General features: G+C 33.9%; 1 protein-coding gene across 3 annotated transcripts in view; it reads left to right on the top strand.

The window, feature by feature from the left end:
• CCSER1 (coiled-coil serine rich protein 1) overlaps positions 1-17,469 on the top strand; it is a 1,491,155-nt gene that overhangs the window by 814,441 nt on the left and 659,245 nt on the right. For all 3 annotated transcript variants that reach the window (XM_070790884.1, XM_070790886.1, XM_019962454.2), the window contains exon 9: positions 4,129-4,206. In XM_070790884.1, coding sequence (XP_070646985.1) covers positions 4,129-4,206 — 78 coding nt within the window. The remainder of the gene's footprint in view (positions 1-4,128; positions 4,207-17,469) is intronic.

The raw sequence follows: 17,469 nt of genomic DNA, 5'->3' as shown, positions 1-17,469 counted from the left end.
TCATAAGCATCAATTCTTCGGCACTCAGCCTTCTTTATAATCCAACTCTCACATCCATACATGACCACTGGAAAAACCATAGCTTTGACTAGATGGACCTTTGTTGGCAAAGTAATGTCTCTGCTTTGTAATATGCTATCTAGGTTGGTCATAACTTTTCTTCCAAGGAGTAAGCATCTTTCAATTTCATGGCTGCAGTCACCATCTAATGTACTTAAACTGTTTTTATAGTACAGCAGAATGACTTAGTAGAATCATTAGAGCATTTAGGCAGGATGAACAGCAAAGGCAGTTTTATTTTCATACTAGCTGGATAGTGACTATGCATTTGGTATGTGTCCTTGTATACATCAAGTGGAAGCAGCAATGACACTTGCAGCTTTTCCAGCCAGAATATCTTTTTAGAAAGGACACCAGATTTTGAAGACAGATAAAGGTTTTCCAACTTGCCTCTTTCACTTAATAGCCTATGTGACCTTTAGTGACAATTTCAACTTACTAAGAACCAGTTTCCTGTTTTTCTGAGAAGAGACAATAACAGACATTGTACATTCTTGAGAGGATTCATATAAATTACTTGATACCAGTGCTTGGCATGTAACTATATTCTGTTAGCGTAGTGGCAAAGATTACAGAAGTAGAGGAAAGTGTGAATATAAGTAACTAATTTTGGCACGTTTGTAAACTGTGTTTTCTTTGATTTATAAACATTATTTATGGTAGCTGATTTTAATATACAGGTGTTGTATTACTCTTGATGTTAGATGAGATTAATCAAAAATTTGGAGACAAAACCATTATATATTTTTTATTCATATAGCAATATTCTGTAAAATTCAAAACCTCCACATATTAAAAAGTCAGATAAGTCAGCAGTGTAAAATAATAAAAAATATACATAGTAAAATTCCTCTTTTTCATCATGTTTTGCTTACTTTTCCTATAGAATGTGATAGTTATTTGTTAATTCTGTTTAATAAGCACACATATGTTTTATGAATCAGAATTTTTAAAAAGGTGTGTTTATAGTTTAATAAACACAATTTAATAAATATTAAATTTTATACAATTAAACACAATTTAATAAATATTGGTATTTTCATTCCTTGGAAAGTGTCTGGGGTTAAGTTACTTATAAAATGTATCTGCCGAAAACTGAATTGTTTAATATTCCTTTGTCCTTCTGAGAGAATCTGGAAGAAGAAATTGAATTGTTTGCTTACGTAGAAAAATATTGGAAAAAAGCTATATTAAATCACATGCATGTGGAAATTAATTGATGGTCCAATAAAATAAATTTTAATGCACTTCGAATGTTTCTTTTCTCCAGATTGCTTCCTTGTAATTCTTTTATGTAAGGTGAAAGGAAGTATTTAAATAAGTTCTGTTGTAATTTAATTAAAGTATTATTTGGCTTTTCATTTCATTTTCAAAATAATATTTGAAAAATTAAGATAAACCTAAAATCCTTTGATAAAGAATTCTATCCTCTCTGTCATGGACTTGATTTACCACAGTCTCATTTCTTTCTATGGTCCCTTTCATTGTTTCTCCTTAGGCAAGTTTGAACTAGTAGCTGTTTATATATATATCTTTGTCAGGGTCTCGCTCACTTCTAAATATTTTCAAATGTCATTGCCTGAGAAAGATCCCGTATCACTTCCACTCCAAGTGGCTAATTTTTTCTAAACAACCATTCAGTGACAGCAAATGTTATTGGTTCCTTACGTCTTACTACTTTTTTGCCCTCTCCTCACATTCTAATAGGAGTCTAAATAAACACAACTTGTTAATTCTCATTTTAAATTTATATTGGAAAAAGTGGCCATATTTTCACTTACCCTTTTCAAAAAATGAAAACCATCCCTTTACATATTACATCTTAGATTATCTAATCTCCATTTCACTATTGTCTGAATAGCAGCTCTAGAAGTTTTATAAGAGGAAAGTTAGAAGGTTTGGCCATACATAATCCATTATGTATGTATTTTGTTAACCAACTTGGATAGCTTTCATATCTTATTAAGGATTTAAGGGAAAGAGCAAGAGAGTTCCAGAAAAACATCTAAAGAGCCTCTTGATGAAAGTGAAAGAGAAGAGTGAAAAAGTTGGCTTAAAGCTCAACATTTAGAAAATTAAGATCATGGCATCCAGTCCCATCACTTCATGGGAAATAGATGGGGAAACAGTGGAAATAGTGGCTGACTTTATTTTTCTGGGCTCCAAAATCACTGCAGATGGTGATTGCAGCCATGAAATTAAAAGACGCCTACTCCTTGGAAGGGAAGTTATGACCAACCTAGACAGCATATTAAAAAGCAGGGACGTTACTTTGCCAACAAAGGTCCTTATAGTCAAAGCTATAGTTTTTCCAGTAGTCGTGTATGGATGTGAGAGTTGAACTATAAAGAAAGCTAAGTGCTGAAGAATTGATGCTTTTGAACTGTGGTGTTGGAGAAGACCCTTGAGAGTCCCTTGGACTCCAAGGAGATCCAACCAGTCCATCCTAAAGGAGATCAGTCCTGGGTGTTCATTGGAAGGACTAATGCTAAAGCTGAAACTCCAATACTTTGGCCACCTGATGCAAAGAGCTGACTCATTGGAAAAGACCCTGATGCTGGGAAAGATTGAGAGCAGGAGGAGAAGGGGACGACAGAGGATGAGATGGCTGGATGGCATCACTGACTCGATGGACATGGGTTTGGGTGATCTCCAGGAGTTGGTGATGGACAGAGAGGCCTGGCATGCTGCAGTTCATGGGGTTGCAAAGAGTTGGACATGACTGAGTGACTGAACTGAACTGAACTGAAGGGAAAGAGAGAGTGTTCACTTTTAAGTGAATTTAATTTAAGGGAAAGAGTATTTCTTAAGGAGAGGGAAAGAAAGAGAAAGGGAGGAGTAACCTGAGGGGAGAAGGGGAGGAGAAGAAACATTAGTTTTGTGTATTGTTAGTGAGGTTTGTGATGACTACTATCTCTTCATGGAAAAAATTAAATGATGAGTTATAACAGTTTTTATCATTAAAATATTATAGAGCTATTTTATTGACCAAGTGAAGAAAACAAAATAAAATTCTCCTTTAAATCAACATAAGACAAAAGCAGAACCTAGTGGAATCACATGAACTTCTTGGGAAACCTAAGTTAACTTTGTTAACTTAAACTTTGCAGACTCATTGAAATGGGTGGTAATCATAGTAAAAAATCCCCAGATGAGGTCTGATCATGTGAGTACAGCACTCCAAGCTGTGCTATACACACAGTGAACACATTATAATAAATATGCAAAGATAATTTTTACTCTAAGTGACACATTTAGTAGCAAGAAGACCAGAGCCAGAGGCCCCGTCATATTGTGTGTATATGCATGCTAAGTCTCTTCAGTAGTGTCCAACTCTTTTTTTGCAACGTTATGAACTGTAGCCCGCCAGGCTCCCAGTCCGTGAAATTCTCCAAGTAAGAATACTGGAGTGAATTGCCATTTACTCCTCCAAGGGATCTTCTTGACCCAGGGACTGAACTGAGTCTCTTGCATTGGCAGGCGGGGAAACCAGTCACATTAGTAGACCAGAATTAGTACATTTGCATTTGAGATATGAAATCCCAAACTTTGCTCATGCATTGTATCTCTTATTTATAACAGGGTTGGATTCATGTAGGCTCCCCTAAAGGGCAGATTCCTAAATGTGTAGATTTTGGAATGAGAGAATTAGAAGCAATAAATAATTAAAAATGGTATTTACTGAAAATGTTTTGAATTTTAAATGTAAACACTTCTGAAACTGTATCAGTAAAATCCTCTCAATTTAAAGAAAACACAATAGCTTATAGAAAACTTAGCATAATCATTTGATATTGGATTTAAGCAAAGCATGTCTCTAGCTTTCAGCCATGATTCTGACTTAGTGGTTCCTGTATTAAAAGAAAAGATGCCAAAAATGACGTTATTATGACCTGAAAATTAAACCTCTGAATGTTCAAATTGATAAGTAAAGCACCACCACTGCGAAATATATGCACAATCATGAATTGTACAGTAATCAAATTTTAATGCGGGGGGGAGCATTAGTGTAGAAGCACATGACTCACAAAAAAATGTGTTTTGGTTTTGCTCTTTTTTTTCCTGCAGGAAAAAGTTCAGCACTTACAGAAGGCTTTTGCTTCAAGAGTAGATAAATCCACACAAACTGAACTTCTAGGCTATGATGTAAGTAGCTATATAAAACCATTTTTATCTTTTTTATTGGTATTCAGACCTCCACAGCTTATTTACTTCTATTGCTGCTATGTCCATGCATTGATTTAATAGGATTTAGTGGTACACCATTTATCTTTTGCTCTTAAATAATCCCCAAATACCTTCTGGAACTGAAAAAGATAATTACAGGCACTGACTAGCATACCAATGTCTTATTAATTTCTTTAAACCAACATCGCTAATACAGTCTTCTGAATTAGTGAATTTGCAGACATGTGCAAGAGATGTATTAGAATACTAAGACAATTTATTTTTAAGAAAGTACTGATTTATTTATTAACAGTTTAATAAAGTTATTATATTTTCAATCACCAAGGGCCAAGTACATCATTTTTACATTCTGGCACATAAAAGGGAGCACAACTTTGCAGAGAAATTTACAATACTATTTTAGCTCTTGGGCTTTGGTGTGGGCTGCAGAAAGTAATTTAATTGAAAGTTAGCATTTTTTTCTTCATGTGAAATATTTGTTGAACTGTCAAAATAAGATTGTAAAACATGTTTTAATACAAGATGACTTCCAGTAGCGCTAAATGATTTTAGAAAACTTTGATTCAAATATCTACTTAAACAAAGCTATGAAATTTTCACTTTGCCTAAGTTCACAACTTTAAATTTTCTTTCGATGAAAACATAAATGAGTTATCTTCTTTATGTTGAACCTAACATTTGTGAGAATACTCTGCTTTTTTAAAAAAATTATTAATATTATTTTTACCACTCTATTGGCAAGTAATAATAGAATAGAAATAATTTTAGATTTCATGAAGGGGTTTAATGATAAAATGTCAACTGATCTTCATGTTCTTATTTGTGTTGCCTTTCAAAGTACATTAACATATGTAACATAAAGCTGTCTATCTCTATTAGGAAATAAACCAGAGTTTTGAATTTCAGCTAAAATGGTTTTCAGATAGTTATGTGCATTATTTTTTAATTAAAAAAATTAAAAGCTACCCCTTTCTTTTGAGTTATTCTCTTATACTCATTTCATGTTTATTCTTAATACCTAAATATTCTAGATATCAATATTCTGACTATAATACTTCTTCAATTCCAGTGCTTTGGTATTTAAATGATAATGTTTCAGATATTTAAAAGTAAATGTTTTAGTAAGTTCAAATATGCTTTAGTGCACTAATTCAATATTTATCTCTTTAAGAGGAGTTATTGTTTAATTTTTTTTTTTCTAGTACATATTATTTGTGCTTAGGTCTTTGGGATATAAAACCAGTATGTATTTTACAATTAATAATCCATATGTTTTTAAATCTGTGAGTCAGTTGTCCAATAAGAACAATAAATTCATAGTCCACATTAAATCTTATTTCAACATAAATTCATTTAACACAGGAGCTGCAAGTAAACTTAGAATTCACCTATCTCAGTGCCCTCAATTTTCAAACAAGTTGACTAAGTTCCAGAAAAGTGAAGTCACTTGTTCACTAATGCACATTCTTTGTGGAAATCTGATCTTTTAAAAAAGTAGTGATTATCCTTATAACAAGGAAAAAGGAAGTACTCAGGCATTTGCACTCAGATATTTCATTTTACTCAATTTAAGAGACTGATGTTTAGCAGACTAAATTCTAAATTTCTAAATAACTGAATGTAAATGTAGAATGTAACCCTCTTAGATCTACAGCACTATTGGTGCCAGTCAGAAATGCCCACTAAGACATGATGGTATCTGTGGGGAGAGAGCTAAGTTCTAGCTACTAGATATTCCTTATGCCTGACATTTGAATGCCTGTCTGTGCCCCATACTTTTCTTGATTTTACAAAATGTCTTATATCAATGGTATTTAATTCTCCAAACGTGTAAACAAAAATTAAAGCCATGATCATAGTTAATTCTTGATCATACCTAGCCTCTTCTCATATCTGACAATGAGAGCTTAATGTATTTTACTAGATAAAAGTAATGTTAAAGAATAATTTCTTAGTGGTGAGTCCTTAATGGATCCCCTTGTACAAGTTTCTGATATGATTTGGGTAGTTATTAACATAGAATAATGTTCTAAAGATTTCATATTTTGTACTTCTTGGTGATATATTTTAGGACATAAGCATCAGAATCAGGACAAAGATATGCATGCAGAACCTTCCACCAGTAACTAGATGTAACTGTCATAATAGATTTTAAGGCAATTGGTATTAAAAAAACAAAAAACAAAAAAAAAAACTGGGATGGGAAATATTTTAAATAAAACAAGTAAAGCATTTTAAATCTGCTGAGTTGTAACTATTTGGAATATTATTCATTAATGTAACTTTTTCATGACTGAAATATATTTTCTATAATTTTCAATAATGGTTTATAATTTTTTATATTCTTGTATGCAATAAGAATAATTTGTTATCTTTGATATTTTGCTCACATTTTCTCAGGAAATATAATTTGATCTTTAATTTATCACAAGTGTATATACATATATATACCTACATACATGCTATTTGAAATTTGCAATAGTATTTGTGAGAAGAAAAATCTTGTAGAAATCTGGCATATTATGGATGATGTTTTCACTTCTTTCTTTTTAAAGCTGTCAATATCAGCCACAAATTGTTCTTTACTGATCTTTATGGATCATGTTTCAGTGACATGAATGTTAGAATATAATCAGTCATGTCCGACTCTTTGCGATCCTATGGACTGTAGTCTACCAGGCTCCTCTGTCCATGGGATTTTCCAGGCAAGAGTACTGGAGTGGGTTGCCATTTCCTTCTCCAGGGGATCTTCCTGACCCAGGGAACGAACCCAGGTCTCCTGCATTGCAGGCAGATGCTTTACCCTCTGAGCCACCAGGGAAGCCCTATAAGAGACTACAGTATCTATTAATATAATTTCCTTGTGAAGATAGCTGTTACTACACATTTTGCTTAAGATGGGAAATAGAATCCCCAGGAGATATTAATTATAATGAAAACTATTAAAAGAAATTTCAAAATTTCAAAAGATATTAATTTCCCAAAAGATATTAATTATAATGAAAACTATTAAAAGAAAGTTCCAAATTTCCAAATTCACTACAGTGATTAAGTTCAAAGGTTTGTACAATAAACAACTTCTAGCCTGCCACAGATTTATCAAGAGTCTTAAAACTAATGTTAAAGTACAACATGCTCTGACTTCTAATGCAAGTGGCAAGAATTATTTAAAAATAATTTCAGAGTGTCTCAGCAAAGGCCTATAAACACAATAGTTCTTATGATGAGGGAGATTGTTAAATAAATGATGAATGTGTCTTAAATAATCAATGCCAATTTAACCTCTTTCACCCTCCTCTGTCTGCACAGGTTTAGTTTATTGAAAGATCAAAGAATAATTTCTTAGGTGTCAGTTGTGTTATTACAACAGAATGGAAGATGAATAGATGTAGTCAGGTAGCAATGTTGTCGATTACAAGATTATGTTAAGAGGTAGGCAAGATTCTTCTGATTACATCAGCTGTATAAATAGATACTTCAACAAAGCACATTTGCTGCCTATAAAAATTTTATAGTTTGAACTACTGCAAATAACATTTTGGTTAAAGCAGTTGAGAATGAATGACCAAAATGCTACACTGAAATTTTATTTTCTGACAGTGAGAAGATTCAGATCCTTTAATTAATTTGACACCATTATGGACAATTTTTTAACTTCCTTGGGCTTCCCTTGTAGCTCAGTTGGTAAAGGATCTGCCTGTAGTACAGGAGACCTGGGTTCGATCCCTGGATTGGGAAGACCTCCTGGAGAAGGAAATGGCAACCCACTCCAGTATCCTCGCCTGGAAAATCTCATGGACAGAGGAGACTGGTGGGCTGTAGTCCACGGGGTCGCAAAGAGTCGGACACGACTGAGTGACTAACACTTTGTTGTTCTACAGAAGATTGTCATTTTCAAAGTGACTGATTAACTTTAGGTGTAAGTTTTCCTTTCAGTTACTTCCTAAACTTGACTCAGAACAGTCACAGTGTCTTGAGACTGCTCTTTTAGGCAGAAACATTGAAGTTTGAAGATCTTCCACTCAGTGGCATATATTTTACACTTATATTTAAAACAAGTGTTTAGTTGAACTAGGAATGTTTTGTTCATACTTTAAGAGTTTTAAAGTTACCAGGTATTTCATCAGGTATTATTATTCATCACTGTCATTCTAAATATTATTAATAGTTTGTATATGGCTATTTTAAAATCAGCTGAACTGTGGTTTCACACACATTATGTCTCAGTCATACATGAGTGAAGCATAAATCAGTATGGAAATGTATGCTCACACCTCTGTGTGTTCTGCAAATATTTTAATGCATTTCCAAGGGTGGGACTTGCTTTATAAACACAGCTTTCTACTTAACTAGTTGCATTATGAATACAGATTTTGAAAAACTCAATGCAATTACCTGTGTATTTGCAATCTATGCTATTTTTCTCATGTTTAGTTTTGCAGGCCCTCCTGGCACAGTTAGTAGTGTTCAGGGAATTCTAACAAATAAGAAAATTGTTCATAATGTAAGGAATAAGAGTAATTAGTTTTTACACTAATTGTTTTATTAGCTATTAGAGCAGGAGAGTATTTTGTGTTATGCTAATATATTATGTCAATTTATGTGTTAAGCCCGGGCTTCCCAGGTAGCTCAGAAGGTACCTGGTCTTCTGCCTGCAATTCAGGAGACCAGTGTTTAATCCCTGGGTCAGGAAGATCTCCTGGAGAAGGAAATGGCAACCCACTCCAGTATTCTTGCCTGGAAAGATCCTGTGGATCGAGGAGACTGGCAGGCTACTGTCTATGGGATCACAAAGAGTGGGAGACAACTGAGTGACTAACACTTTCATGGGTTAAGTCCGATTCTAAGATTGAATAACTATTGATTAGGCTGTCTCATCCGACTGCTAATAAAGTGTAGTTTCTTAAATCTGTTTTAGATCCATCTGTTGCTATCATCTTTCTTAAATTCAGTTCTTATCCTGATCATGCTTCAATGTGATCCAGTATTTAGTAAAGGAGTGCCTTCCCCCAATGTGCTTCATTCTTTAATATTTACTTAGCTCAGGTATTTATGTTGGTTTTTAGAAACAACAACAACAAAAAAATCAGGTTTAAAACTGAATGATATATTCCAGGTTTTCTTTCTCTCTTTTTTTGTAAGGTTTTTAAAATAGCATTTAATACTTAAAAGTTAACATGTGTATAACAGAAAGCCAAAAAACACAAGAAGCAGAAAACAAAGTCATTCATAATCACAAGCAGTTTACCATTTGATGTGTCCTTCTGGGTCTCATTTGTGTATTTCTTTTGAAGTCCAATTTTTGTATTACATTAAAGGCAACTTTCAGACAAGAACATTGATGAAAACACTGGAAACAACATCTGCCACACTTGTTTGCTAATTAATGGAGGAATCACAGCTTACCTAGTGGTAACATTCTGAGGGCATCACTTCTGAAAATCCATGCATGTATTCATTCAACAAATATTGATAAGTGCTTCCTGGAAGCCAGGCCTTGTTCTGCGTACTTGAGCTACATCCTTTAACCAAACAAATAATCCCTCAGGGAGTTTGCATTTCATTATTATATTTAAAACAAAACAAAAATAAGCAAAGTATATGGTATGTTAGAAGCTCCTAAGTGCAATATAAAAGAGAAAAAACACAGGGAAAAGATAATTGTGAGTGTAGGGGTATGGTCAGGGTTATGATCAGAAACTTTATATCAAGTAATCTGGACAGATCTGAGGGTGACATGTGCCTTGTGAGACTTGAAGGAGGTGAGGTGAAAATCACCAGTAGCCAGAAATCCTTTTGTGGTGTGCATCTTGAAACCTGTTGAAGACCCTCAGTCAGAACAAATTGATGTGTCTTGGCTCCATGGATAAGAATAATTGGCTTCATTTAGGGGCCCTCTGTTATAAAAATAGACATTAAACCCTAGAATCAGACCCAGTATACCAAGCGACTCACACTAGCGGAACCCAGACCACCCGAGGGAACAGCCTGCTCAGCCTCTTAAGATCATATTCACTTATCATAGGCACTGAGAAGAAAGCTGGGTGAAATCAAGTTCGATAAGTAAATTACATTTGCTTTTCTTCCTTTTTTTTTTGCTTGCATTGTCTCCACCCTCTTCTCTCTCTCTGTACCATTATTCTTCAGCCCAGGCAGTGCTAACTGTATAAACTTTAAATGTATAATTAGATTTCATTGTATATCTACACATCCCATTTATTAGAGATATGCTACTAAAAGTGAATAAAGCACTAAGTAATTACTTGGTGAAAAATGAATATATTAACTAAAAGACTCTAATGTTATTTTTATAATCTAAAAAATCTGTAACAAATCAGTATGCATTATTTTACTTTATTCACAAGAATCATACAGAAGTACATACTGCTACCCTACATTTTTACTCTATATTTGTTATATTGAACTAATATTTTGCAGTGACTACTTTGCGCCTTTTAGAAGACATAATAATATTAAATGCAAATCAGCATAGTCAACCAGGTGAGGTGAAAATCACCTTTTAAAACATGGATGACAACATGCAGTTGTCCTTAACATACTGCATTGAATGGTTCGTTTTAAAATCCTGAATCTTCATCTAGGAACTAGATCATTCCTGGAATATCTCCAGGTCTTTAATTCTTGCTACATAGAATTGGTGTTAGTTAACTGATAGTTCTTTTGTTAAGTGAATCTGTGGTTGAAATGCTGATGGGGGAAACAGCAAGGCTAAGTTTTAACCAAGAAAACTCATATAATTATAGAAATATTAATTAAAACAAAGCAAAAGAGCACACTCACAAGTATTTTATATAGCTCAAATTATGTGGGGGAGGAAAAATTACTTTCCCTCTACCCTTCTTGGCCGAGGACCCCACTCTGCAATAATAAGAGACAGAATAGCTGTAGAAAACAAACAAGTTTAGTAATATGTATACTGCCTGTATAAGTGGGAGATACCCAGGAAAGCAGTAATTCCTTGAAATGGCCTAAACCACCACCATTTCTAGCTGAAGACGAAAGGATGGGAGTAGGGAGGGTGGTTATGGGAAGTTTCCAGGAAAAAATACAGTAAACAAAGGATATGATTGTTATGCAGATTTAAGTTGGTGCCTTCTTCATAAATAGAATTTTCTAGAGATTTGGTCATCTTCCTTCTTCTGGTACAGAGAAGGAGATACTCTTACAAATAGAGGTTCATCTTAAAAATGTGAATTCTTCTTACAAAAGGTAACTTCTTAGTTTTTTAGAGCTTCTCCTGCTGTTTCTTAAAAATAACAAACTCAAGATAAACCATTTGTCAAAGAAGCATGTTTTGGTGTAGTATATTTTGCTCTCCTTCAACTAGTAATAGTGAGTATCATACTTGCTTAAAATTATGTTGATTCTGTGATAGTACTGATATGAGAAAAGTAGCTATTTGTTGAAAAGAAAATTTTTCCAACCCACTTCTATTTCCATCTGAGATTGCCATCTCTGTAGGAAATCTAATTTCAAAATTTCAGATAGTTCCTTAGAAAATTCTAGAAGTCATTTTAGTATTTTCCAGTATGCTAAATGTCATTGCATAAAAGAGAGTCCCTTCTGAGGGAAGAAAACAAAATGTATATACTAAAGACATCTCTCAGTGTCTATTTATCATGATTATGGAATTGTTGCTAATCAGAATTTGTATTAAGTTCTAAGTTTACTCAAGTACTTGTTCAATGTAAATCTTTGAGTGTTTATATTTACTGATTTCTAGAGAAAGGAATCGTTTCCTTTAATGTGGTCTACAAGTAAGAAAATCTGTAAAATGAAATTTATTCTTTATATATATATACACATATCCTTGCAATATAAGTATAAAAATATTATACAGATAAATATATAAAGTGTTAGTCACTCAGTGGTGTCTTGACTCTTTGTGACCCATGGACTGTAGTCCACCAGGCTCCTCTACTGTTCTCAGGCAAGAACACTGGAGTGGGTAGCCATTACCTTCTCCAGGGAACCTTCCCAACCCAGGAATTGATTCCCATTTCCCAACCCAATGCCTTGCATTGCAGGCAGATTATCTATCATCGAAGCCACCAGAGAAGCCCATCAGTAAAGCTGTATATATACCTAAACGCATACATACACACAAATACTTACATGACATAACTTTAAAAAAGAACCTACATTTATTTACTATTTTTATTATACAGCATAGGATTAGATGCAAATTTTTAAACTTTTGCATGTATATAATAAGAATTAAATTATACACTAATATGTTTTAAATCGCTATTCAAATTTTAATATGATTAAATTGGAATTAGAAAAATATTGGCTGGGTATATTTGTGATCTAATTATGTCATATTTTGTATGAATTAATATTTAACTGTTTTTCAAAGGTAGTAGTCACATTGACTCCCTAAAAGCATTAACTTTCAGTAACTTCCATAAAGAATTTTAGATTGAACCTAAAATATATAGAAATACATATCATATTTCTAGGAATTTATACCTCATACTTTTTTTTAAGCCAAGAACAGATATTATTTCCCTTGCATACACCTATTTCCTTTACTGTTTCTAGTAGTTTTAATCACATTAATTAGAATTCTTAACTCTTATGAACTTTATAGTGAACATTAAGAAGTAAGCAATTATAGACTGTATGTTACTTTTTGTTTTAGTCACTGAGTCACTTCTGACTGTTTGCGATGGAGCCTGCTAGGTTCCTCTGTCCATGGGATTTCCCAGGCAAGAATACTGGAGTGGGTTGCCATTTCTCTCTCCAGGGAATCTTTCCAGCCCAGGGATCAAACGTGCATTTCCTGCATTGGTAGGCAGATTGGTGTATATTACTACACCATTCTTTACCTTGGCAAATTAATTATTAATAAATTTTATAATTTCCAGAGGTTTGTCATCTTTTTAATAGTAAAGTCTTTCAATGTAACACAAGAAATATTCACTAACAAACCCAAATATAATAAGTTCCTCTATCATAGGAATTCAAAAGTAGATAAGCCTGTATTCAGTAATAATTGTTTAATATTATGTCTTATTTGGAAATAATTTATGTATTCAATAAGATTCTATCACTTTACTCAGCAAAACTCTAAGGACGGAAATTACCAAAAGGATTTGCGAAACTACTTAAGTAGACATACAGTAATGTATAATTATTGCTGAAAAGCTCAACTAAAAACTCTTATCCTACTTAAATCACTTGTTCTCAACAGTTATGTTTCAATTACTTTTGAAAACTTTGTGTGACATTAGACAAAGTCAGCCATCATCCTAAGCTGTTTGTTTTACCTATAAATTTTGTAACAGAGATAGTATGAACTTCTTTGACTAGTAAACCCAGATAGAATGAGTGTTACATGTCTGCATTATATTTAATGTTGTTAACACTGAAGTTATGTCTTTTAATTAAACCAATAAACTTCAGATAGCTTTTATTTACTGGTGATTATTCAATATTCTGTGAATTTTTTAAATTGGATTACTGTATTTCTGCAAGTTTCAGGATTACTTAATTCATAAAGCACTTATTTGAAGTCAATTAAGTAGAGGTCTTTTACAAAATAATTTTGGCAGTGACATCTGGAGGTAGAAAAATATCACACATCTACAACATGCATATATAGACATCTATAAACATACAGACACAAATATAGGTCTTATAGCTTTCATTTAAAAAATTTAGCTATGAGTCAGGTGTATTACTAGTACTTGACTAGTTTTTGAGATCAGATGGATCCAAATTATGTTTCTGGAAGTTTGTCCATTAAGATGTTTGCAATTTTGTTTTTGTTATTGTTGTCTTTGTTGTTCTTGTTTTAGTTTTTTTTTTTTTTTTTCCCCCACCCTAGAATTTGTAGAGACTTGGAATTTTTCATTTGCCCATTTTAAAAATAGCTCCTTTTTTCTATTTCTGATAAGAAGCATCTCCCTAAAGTTAGCATTTCAAAGAGTGGTTCTTAGGTTCTAGAGAAGGTGGAATAGAAAAAGTTTAAGATTTGGTAAATTTTTAAATTTACATTTCAAAGACACAGAGAAAATATCCAAATTTTCTCCAAAATGGGGTTATATTTGCCTGTTATCAGAGGCCTGAAATAATTACTATTTAAGCTTTCCTTATTTTTCTAAAGTGTTGGGTTTCCCTGGTGGCTCAGATGGTAATAGATCCACCTGCAATGAGGGAGACCTGGGTTCAATCCCTGGGTTGGGAAGATCCCCAGGAGGAGGGCATGGCAACTTGCTCCAGTATTCTTGCCTGAAGAATCCTCCTGGACAGAGGAGCCTGGTGGGTTACAGTCCATGGGGTCGCAGGATCAGACTCAACTAAGCACACAGAACCAACCTTTTGAAAGCATTTTGAGATGAATAGAGGACTTTAAGGGGGAGGGGGTTAAAAAAAAGGAAAGGTGGACTTCCAATCGTTTCTAGAGCTGCAGCTCTGGTTTTGCAAAGATTTGAAAGGCAAAGTTGTTTCTAATTCCTCAAAGAATTTAGTTGTAGCCTAAATTATATGTCAAGGGACTGAGCTTCCCATCCAACTAGATTATTTTCAGTTTATATCAGGTAGAGGATTTCCAACTAAAATGGAAAAATCCAAGAGCTTTATGGTTTAGTGCAGTATGCCTTTCTGAAAAATGTATATAGAGCATTCAGCAAAGGCCTTATCATGTTACTTTTTTTTTCTCCCGAGTGTACAATTCAACCTTAGATCAATTAACCTTTTGAAGAGAAAGGCTCTACTTTTGTTTCGGTCAGTACCTGAATATTAGCCTCTAGCTGATGTTTCTTGATCAGTTTGTAAGAGGGCCTGAGAGAAAATCTGGTCATCTGTTTCTTCTGTGAGGGGATTTTCCCAAGAGGACTTCTGGCTTATCTGATAAATACAGTGTAATCATGGATGGGAAGAACACCCTTTAGCTACCAATCAGGGTTTCTGTGAATGTGAATGTCCACTAATCTTTATAACTGTTCTCTAAATGTGATAGTTTCTGCTGAAAGGCATGATAAATGAGGCTTTGTGATTTTATCTTGTTAGAGGAATCTGTAAGGCAGGCTAGTTTAATTCTTAGTGTCCTCTTTTCAATTTGGTCTTTCCATAGGTACCAAAAAGAAAATTGTTAGAATGAGAGCTCTCTAATTTTTTCTTCAAATATAGAAGTTTTTCCAGTTGACAGGATTCATCATCTGGTTATTGACAAGTAGGATCTTACATTTGTTAGGTAGGTAGAATAGGGAAAAGGAGTCCAAAATGGCGGTGGCTAAAAGACAAGGAAGGTCAAAGGAAGGTCCAAGGACCAGAGTGAAGACTTCAGGCAGAACAAACAGCACTCCTGGCTAAGCCCAATTTGCATAGGGCAGGCCCAGGTAGAGGAAAAAACATATAAAAGGAGGAGCCAAAATGCTTTCTCTCAGACTCTCTCTCCCACGTGCGTGTGCTCTTTGCCTCTCTCTCTCTTTCTCTCTCTCTCTCTCTCTCTCTCTTTCTCTCTCTCTCTCTCTCTCTCTCTCTTTCTCTCTCTCTCTCTTTTTCACTCTCTCTCCTGCTATCTTCTAAATAAAATAGAGCTGTAACACTGATTTGCCTAAGAGCTATAACACAATTTGTCCAAGACCCGAGAGCTGTGACGTGCCGAGGGCTTTAATGTCCGTTGCTCCAAATCTTTGTTGTGACGAGACAAAGAACCGAGGAGCATACACTCGCTTGAACATACACTCGCATGACACATTAATCACAATAGCATCTCAAATCAATAGGCTTTTTATGGCTTGACCATAGATGCTAGAGGCATCCCAAAAGGCATCTGTATCTGTCTATAGGGAGACAGACCCAGGAAACCTGCCTTTGGTAAGAAATATTACGCTTGGCTAGCTTCTGCCCGTTTTCCAGATTCCCTTAGCAGACTCCAGAGGAACTATGGTGCTTCAGCAGGTCCCACTGTGGATCTCAAACTGTAGGGGTAGAAAAATAATTTTCCCTCTATCTGTCTAGGTTCTTGACTGAGTGATCCCATCATAAAAGACATTAACAGGAGAAAAGCAAAATTTAATAACATGTATATTTTCTGTTTACATGTAAGATATACAAAGAAACTGAGTTAACTCCCTAAAACAGCCAAGTCAACACTATAAATACCATTGCCAGCTAGAGATGAAAGAAAGGTGTAGCAGTGGGGAGGCAAGTTAAGGGAGGTAACCGGGAACAACACAGTCAGCAAGGTTATGGTTGTTACAAAGATTTAAGTCAGTGCCCTCTCCATTGGTAAGAGTTTCTAGAGTAGTCAACATCTTCTTTCTGGTATAGAGTGAGGCAGTCTTAAAAATGGAGAGTTCCCTTATAATGTAAATGTTTCTTATGAAAGGCTAACTTTACTCAGTTTTCAAAGCTTCTTCTGTGTCTGTAGTTTCTTAAAAATCTCATTTTCTTAATTCAGTGCAGTTTTTATACTAAAGAGACATATTTCGAGATAAGTTCTGTTCACCTTCACTAGCTTATATCTTCTGCCAGTAAAAGAAACAGTAATAATTTTGAGGGAAAAACATTAAAATGTTGGATTTTTTTGTTGTTCAGTCGCTAAGTCATGTATTATTGTTTCAAAATAAGGATGTATAGTGTTTTAATAATTTATAAATAACTGTAGAGAACTAAAGAAAAAATAACTTCCATAAATGTTTGGCTTCATACCAAATAGGCAAAGGAATTAGAATTTTCAGAATAATGCATTACAGAAAATTTTCTAAAAGAGAGCCACATGTAACATTAACCTCATGCTCTATACCAAGACTATCAGAAAATTACACCCTTGCATGATGCCACATTTTTAAGATGATGATTAGAATTTTAAACATATATAGCTGAATTACAGTAGAGAAAATTTATATGAAAAGGAATGTAATTTGCAATTCAGAGTACTTAAAGAGTCATAGTTCTTCACATCTCAGAATTACTTCAGGGTTGTCATTATTTTATGAGCTTTGTACTTATAAGTGGATTTACAGATTTGGATTTAATCCATCAAATTACAGGAAAACTTTTTTAAGCTTTAGTCTAATACAGTGTAATTTTCAAAAAGAAATATAAATAGGTTCAGTATTTTCTTACATTGGAAAAGTATAACATAAAAATTGATGAATTAGTCATTTTTTCAGTCTAAGATGAGACTAGAATTAGAAATACAATGTTTTTCAAATTTTGAGATTATAAGAAACACTTTGTATTGCT

This window comes from Bos indicus, chromosome 6, assembly GCF_029378745.1.
Source record: "Bos indicus isolate NIAB-ARS_2022 breed Sahiwal x Tharparkar chromosome 6, NIAB-ARS_B.indTharparkar_mat_pri_1.0, whole genome shotgun sequence".
Lineage (NCBI taxonomy): Eukaryota > Metazoa > Chordata > Mammalia > Artiodactyla > Bovidae > Bos > Bos indicus.
The sequence above is the reverse complement of the archived record's forward strand: the minus strand, read 5'-3'. Positions and strand labels throughout refer to the sequence as shown.